Raw genomic sequence first — 7790 nt, 5'->3', positions numbered from 1 at the left:
AAAGAAGGATGTATTGGAGCCTCTAAAAAAGCAATTCTGACAGATTCCCCATCCTCAAATTACCGGTCAGTTTGGATATTACTGGCTCGTATGCCCAGGATCCTTGACCCCTACAAATCCCTGCTTTCCAAATCTCCACCAAAATATCCAAATTGTCACAATGCTGCCCCTTCAGATGTCATATGGAACACCATAGATGGTCGTTCCAGGTATCGGATTTGGAAATCTTGTACTTATAATTCTAGAATTGATTACAGAATACCAGGAGGAGGAAATTATACCATTCAGGACTGGAGCAACCCCGATCCAGGTCAGGATCCAATGACCGATGATGCATTTAACGGTAGATTTGACAATTGGAAAGAAAATCCAGTTCCTTGGCCATTACTCGCCACTAGATGGCATCATAATCAATTTGTTCCTCCTATGCTGTCTTATACGGCTAAGGGCAGAACTTTTTGACAACCAGAAATTTGGAGGGCCCTTACCGCCACTGCCCCTACTACCTTAACCCGGCCAGAAAATATTTCTACTTATTCTATTTTAGCTTGTCTACCCTCGCCTTGTGTTTTTCTCTTTGCTAATGACTCCCAAAGACTTAATATACAAATGAATCATTCATACAAGACTCATGTAGTGTCTTGTGAACAATGTATGCTCTCATCTTGTTTGACCCCCCAATATAATGTTTGCTCTTTTGTGGTGTTGCAACGTCCACCCTATCTTATGGTGCCTGAAACTGTAACCACACATTGATATAATTATGGTCTTGCTGTATTACAACAACTACAGGATTTAATGCGATCACAGCGGTTTGTGGGCCTACTGATCCTGGGAATAGCAGCTTTGATAACTGCAATTACTTCTGTTAGTGTGGCAGCAATATCATTAACTCAACAAGTATATACTGCTCAATATGTTGATACTATGTCCAAAAATGTTTCTTTAACATTGGCAACACAGGAAGCTATAGACAGGAAACTAGAAATGAAGATAGACGCCCTAGAAGCAGCAATAATACATATTGGAACTGAATTACAGGCATTAAAAGTGAAATTGGCACTGTCCTGTCATGCCGACTATTGGTGGATATGTGTAACACCGTTGAAAGTAAACGACACAGATTATGACTGGGAAAAGATTAAAAATCATATTTCAGGTGTCTGAAATAGCTCCAAAATTAGTTTAGATTTAGGAAAACTTCACAATCAGATAAAGACCATGGAACACTCCTGATTAGATTTTACTGCCGCAGGAGTAGCAAGTGACTTTTTCCATACATTCTCTAACTTTATTTCAGGAAAGAACATTCTGTCTACTATTTTTAGCTCTGCTGCAGTGGCCGCTCTAATTCTGCTTTTGATAATTATTCTTCCTTGTATTGTCAGAATTCTTTGACAGAGCACTCAGAAGCTCGTGACTGAATTACATCTGGCTGTCTTAAGAAACAAAAAAGGGGGAGATGCCAGGAGCCAGCATGGGAGTTCCCGCCCATGACAAGGTCATGCGGAAGAGGCCTGATGGGCAAGGCGAGTCAGACCTCGAGGGGCCCCCCTGGACCTGCCTGAGCGTCTACCCCAAAACCAGAATCTGTTTGTTTTACTATTTTACGACTTTCACCAATTCCTCTGACATTTATGGGGGGCTATCCCTGACCACCTTTCTCTGTAAGAAAATCAACTTAGAGCTCTAGTTAATAAGTCTCCAGGGTATACTAGGTGTGTTCCAATTCAAATCCCTCAGATAGCTCTCTAACTTGCCTGATAGGTTTCCGGACTCTTACTGCTACACATGTGATTGTTCACAGCCTCCCAACCAGAGAGGCACAGGAAGCTTAAGATATTCTAACAATGCAGAGCTTCTTGGGGAGTTAATATTGTTAAAATACAACTAAGTAGAGGATTTCTTTGTTGAGCTAATGCTTGCTGCCAAGTTTCCATATCCCTTACCCACTCACTGTGTCCATGGGAGTGTATTGATTAATATAGTTGGTATATAGAAAATAAGTAGAAGCTTTAATGTTAACAACCTTAGACCCTTGAGTTAATAAATTCTCCCCTTGATTATCCCCCACTGCACCTTTTGCCCTATAGGAATGCAACTCTATCTAGTGCTTTCAGGGAGCGGCGCCAAACTTTAAGAAAAATCACCTTTGGAGAAAATAAGTTTTTCTGGTTGACTAACCTTTATCAGAAGAATGTTAGCAGGTCTCCTGACCAGAAGATGATGTAAATCACCTAAAGCCTTTGTATGTGATAGGTTTGCAGAAAGAAAGCCTGGTTTCGATAAGGGTCAAGCACTGCTGACCTTGCATGACTTTGCACCCATTATCTTCTCTATACAACTTAGGGTATAAAAGCTCCTTCTGAAAATAAAGCTACGGGCCTCTCTCACTGAAGCTTGGTCTCCCCGTGTCATTCTTTCTTTCTCTCTCTCTCTCTCTCGCTGACGCCGACGCGTCTCTCCTGAGGGTACCCCTGGATCCTGCTGGGGCTGGACTCCAGCACACCACAGAAGTCCCTGGAAGTTTCTTAAGATTGGGGAAGTCATCCCTGGGGGCTCAGTGGTAAAGAATTTGCCTGTTAATGCAGGACATACAGGTTTGATTCCTGATCCAGGAGGATCCCACATGCCATGGAGCAAAAAACCCATGGGCCACAACTATTGAGCCTGTGCTCTAGAGCCCTAAAGCTGCAGCTACTAAAGTTTGTGCACCCTAGAGCCCGTGCTCCGCAACAAGAGAAGCCACCCCAATGAGAAGCCAGCACACCACAACTAGAGAGTAGCCTGAGCAGCAGTGAAGACTCAGTGCAGCCAAAAATAAATAAATAAATTAAATTATTTTTTAAAAAGATTGCGGGATTTCCCTGGTGGTACACTGGATAAGAACCTGCCAATGCAGGGGAAACGGGCTCAATCCAAAGTCCAGGAAGATCCACATGCTGGGGATCAACTATGCCCATGTGCCACAATTACTGAAGCCCCAGCACCTAGAGCCCCATGCTCTGCAACAAGAAAAGCCACCAAATGAGAAGCCCGAGCACCACAATGAAGGGCAGCCCCTTCTTGTGGAAACTACAGAAAGCCTGAGCATAGCAACAAAAACCTGGTGCAACCAAAAATAAAAATTAGAAAATAAATTATTAAAAAAGATTGGGAAAGTCAAGAGGAATGGGGCAGTGAGAATATAACCCGGACATGGGTATATCAGATGAATGTTACCGACAATGGCGATAGCAAATGCAAAGGCCCTAAGGTGGGCTTTATTGGTGGATGTTTTCCAGACGTGGCCTCAGTGAGGACTCCACCACACTGAGAAACCCATAGCATTAGCCCAAGGCTTGTAGATCAGCGTTTTGCTGAGGTGAGTCCAGTTTAGGCCAGTGGTCCTGAAAGGAAAGCTTCTAGGGCAAACGCGCCCTCTGCTGGCAAGAATAGATATCAGCTCCATTTCCAATCCCAAGATTAAGAAAACATATGTAAGAGTTGGATACGACTGAGCCACAAACACGTATTGGACTTCCCTGGCTCAGCCGGTAAACAATCTGCTTGCAATGCAGGAGACCCAGGTTTGATTCCTGGGTTGGGCAGATTCACTGGAGAAGGGAATGGCTACCCACTCCAGTATTCTTGCCTGGAGAATTCCATGGACAGAGGAACCTGGTGGGCCACAGTCCACGGGGGATCGCAGAGTTGGACAGCACTGAATGACTAACACTTTCACTTTCACATTGCTGTTATTATTAGTGAAACACAACCAGTGCTTAATAAATTCGTGACCCATCCTCTCTCACCCCCGTGCAGCATGGAGGCTGGCACTAGTGGGGATGTATCTATAGATTTAAGTTGAATGAATGGTGGAACAGTCTCCCCTTCTGTAAATCTGTCGTTCTTTCATTGCATAAACTGATGCTTATTGAGTATGTACTATGTGCTATGTCCTGTTCTAAGCCCTTGGAGCAAGGCAATAATCAAGATAGACTAAACAGAGAATCCCCTGGTTGTCCAGTGGTTAGGACTCTGCCCAGGTTGGAGTCCTGGTTGGGGAACTAGGATCCCGCAAACTGTGAGGCGCGGCCAAAAAAAAGACAAAACACTACATAAGGCACGGTGTAAACATCTATATACTTAGATCTTGTCATTCAGCATTCAAGACATCCTTATGTTTAGGTAATAAATTCGTGCCATTTGATGGCGGATACAATCAGACCTTAGAGAGGCTCTGACTGCGAGGAAGTGGCAGGAATGGGCCTCCAAACCAAGAAAATTTTAACACTTTTGTTCGCTGCCTGTGGGAACAAACTGGGTATCCAGAGGAGAGGAGTGGGACGGCGTCCGTTTCCATGGTTCATTTGAAGCTGTCCCCAAGCTTCCGCCCTCATCGCGCGCCACGTGACCTCAGCCAACATGGCGCCGCCCAGGATGTTCCACAGCTCACGTGGTTAATGCAGGCAAGATGGCGGCAGCCGCTAGCCAGACTTCGTTGGAGTCGGCCCCGCGGATCATGCGACTGGTGGCCGAGTGTAGCCGCTCCAGGGCCCGAGCCGGGGAGCTGCGGTTGCCACACGGGCCGGTGGCTACTCCAGTGTTCATGCCAGTGGGCACGCAGGCCACTATGAAGGGCGTCACGGCAGAGCAACTGGACGCGCTGGGCTGCCGCATCTGCCTGGGCAACACCTACCATCTGGGTCTGAGGCCGGTGGGTGGGCTGCGCCCCAGCGGGGCGGCGGCGGCAGAGCGTGGAGGAGCCCAGGAGATTCCCTAGACCTGAGCACGCCTCCCAAAGTCTATCGACAAACGCGTATCGAGGGTCCCGGGTGGCCCAGGCCTTGTGCTGGGCGTGACCAGGGCCCAGAGCTGATCCAGAAGGCCCAAGGTCTCCACGGCTTTATGAATTGGCCCCACAATCTGCTGACGGTAAGGTGGGATCGAGGCCGGGGTTCGAGGGCATTCCTTGGGGGTAGATATTCCCCATCCAGTACCTGACAGCCCTGCGGTGGGATCTCCCTCAGGACAGCGGCGGCTTCCAGATGGTGTCCCTGGTGTCCCTGTCTGAAGTGACGGAGGAGGGCGTCCGCTTCCGCTCCCCTTATGACGGTGATGAGACCCTTCTGAGCCCAGAGAGGTCCGTGGAGATCCAGAACGCGCTAGGTGAGCGGATCCTGGGGAGTCGCTCCTTCCCCTGGTGGAGGTGAAATGGGCCTGCTCCTTTGGTAATGCTTGGCTCTGGGCGAGTCCCTTACCCTCAGTTTAATCATCCTAAATGGGGATAGTTTACAAAGATAATGATGTAATTTCGGTAAACCTCTTATCACAGTGCCTGACTTTTAGTAGCATTTAGTGTTATCTTTATTGCGGTTGTTTCTCTTTGTTATCGTTGTTCACTTGCTCAGTCCTTTCCAACTCTGCGACCTCATGGACTGCAACACGCCAGGCTTCCCTCTCCTTCACTATCTCCCAGAGTTTGCTAAAAGTCAAGTCCATTGAGTTGATGCCATCCAACAATCTCATCCTCTGTCACCCCTTCTCCTCCTGCCCTCAATCTTTCTCAGCATAAGGGTTTTTTTCCAGTGAGTCAGCTCTTCCCATCAGGTGGCCAAAGTATTGCAGCTTCAGCTTCAGCATTGGTCCTTCCAGTGAATAATATTCAGTGTTGATTTCCTTTAGGATTGACTGGTTTGATTTCCTTGCAGTTTGAGGGACTCTCAAGAGTCTTCTCCAGCACCACAGTTTGAAGTCATCAATTCTTTGGCGCTCAGCCTTCTTTTTGATCTGACTCTCACATCCATACATGACTACTGGAAAAACCATAGCTTTGACTATGCAGACCTTTGTGAGTTGTTTCTCTCAGATAGTAAATTAGCTGGGCAAAGATATGTTGAAATAATGGGGGTGACAAGGAGGCTTTAGACCCCTTCCATCTCCATCAATAACATACATTTTTTGATGTAGACAATTAGCATTTCTCAATCTAAAGTGCTATGAAAACAGGTTCCAAACATTCCATCTTCCAAGCAGATTGATGCTTTTAGATCCCTCTATCCAGATATTCTGTGGTTTCTGCTTATAGCTATGGGCCTGGGCTCTGGTACCATACCACCTATGGAGCTTGCAGTCCAAAGAGGAGACAAGGAATGATGAAAAGGTCTTAATTAGAAAGATGAGGGCCTTTCCATCTTTGTTTGGGCATATGAGATCTTTTTTTTTGTTTTTTCAGGTGTGACATCTGTACTATTTAGTTATGGTGGGTGAACTCTTAGTTGCAGCATGTGGGATCTAGTTCCCTGATCAGGGGTGGAACTCTGGCCCCCTGTATTAGGAGCATGGTGTCTTAGCCACTGGGCCACCAAGGGAAGTCCCCCTTTCTTCATTTATTAGCCAGATTACTTCCGTAAAGAGAAAAGTTTCTCACCAACTCCTGGGAGACCAAGTATGAATAATTTCGGTCATGTAGGAAGAGTAGGATTCATTCTTTCCCTCTTACTAGTTTTCATGGGTTGATTACTTAGCACCCTCTATTGATGACAAACTAATGTTTAGTTTTTAAGGATTGCCCTGAACTCATGGGTTTACATGTATTTGATACATCTCACTGCATTGCAGTTAAAACCCTTGTTGCTTCTCTCATCACCCCATCTTTGGCTAGCATGGTACACTGTGCTTTTTTCCTATAATGACACATTGTGGCAATATTTCGTTGAGCTTTTCTGATCTATAGGTCCACAGTCTCTAATCTGAAATTCTTGGGGCCGGATAGGTATCAGAATGCCTACATTTTAGAAGGATAATAGAGGGTACATACCATTCATTACACAGTACCTCAGTGAGGCCTGGGGCAGTACCCTGTGGTATTACACTTCATTTTTTTTTCTAATTAAAAAATTGTAATAAAATGCACATAACATAAATTTACCATCTTAATCCTTAAGTGTCCAGTTCATTGGTGTTAAGTACATTCACCTTGTTGTATAACCATCCCCACCATCCATCTTCAGAACTTTTCATCTTCCCACAGTGAAACTCTTGTCCCCATGGAATACTCACTTCCCATTCTCCTTCCTCCAGCCCCTGGTACCTACCATTCCACTCTATGAATTTGACTCCTCTAGGAACCTCGTATAAGTGGAAATATACAGTACTTGTCTTTCTGTGATTGGCTTATTTCACTTGGCATGATGTCCTCAAGGTTCACCCATGTTACATCGTGTGGCAGAATTTCCTTTTTAGGGCTCCATAATATTCCATGGGGTATCTCTATCCCATTTTGTTCATCTATTCAGCTGTTGATGGAACTTGCGTTGCTTTCAGCTTTTAACTCTGGTGAATATTGGTATTGTGAACCTGGCTGTGCAAATATTTCTGAGACCCTGCTTTCTGTCCTTTTGGGTATATATCCAGGAGTGGAATTGCTGGATCATATGGTATATATGCTTTACATTTATTGCATTAACACTTATGAATCTTCTTGGTAAATTGGGTTGTTTAAAAGATGACAACTGTCAAGTTTTGCTACCACATGAGTATCCCATTAGCAGAAGAAAAGTCCTTTGATTTTTGAGAAGTTTCTGGATTTTGGAATTGTGGGAAAGAACCTTAACTCGATCCCTATTGAAGGATGCTTAGACTCCCGACACACCACGAGGAATCACTTGGTACACACATCGTTTTATTCTTTTTTTTAAATAACTTTGTTTATTTATTTTATTTTTGGCTGTATTGGGTCTTCATTGCTGTGAAGCCTTTTCTCTAGTTATTGGGAGCTGCTGCTGCTGCTAAGTTGCTTCAGTCGT

General features: G+C 45.1%; 1 protein-coding gene across 1 annotated transcript in view; it reads left to right on the top strand.

Annotated features, from left to right (window-relative positions):
- Window positions 1-4339: 4339 nt before the first annotated feature.
- The window catches only part of QTRT1 (queuine tRNA-ribosyltransferase 1), an 8545-nt gene continuing 5094 nt past the window's right edge, over window positions 4340-7790 (top strand). Inside the window, exons 1-3 of the mRNA XM_010828349.1 lie at window positions 4340-4699; window positions 4849-4917; window positions 5013-5151. Coding sequence (XP_010826651.1) covers window positions 4457-4699; window positions 4849-4917; window positions 5013-5151 — 451 coding nt within the window. The 5' untranslated portion in view covers window positions 4340-4456. The remainder of the gene's footprint in view (window positions 4700-4848; window positions 4918-5012; window positions 5152-7790) is intronic.

Source organism: Bison bison, unplaced genomic scaffold (assembly GCF_000754665.1).
Source record: "Bison bison bison isolate TAMUID 2011002044 unplaced genomic scaffold, Bison_UMD1.0 scf7180017864492, whole genome shotgun sequence".
Lineage (NCBI taxonomy): Eukaryota > Metazoa > Chordata > Mammalia > Artiodactyla > Bovidae > Bison > Bison bison.
The sequence above is the reverse complement of the archived record's forward strand: the minus strand, read 5'-3'. Positions and strand labels throughout refer to the sequence as shown.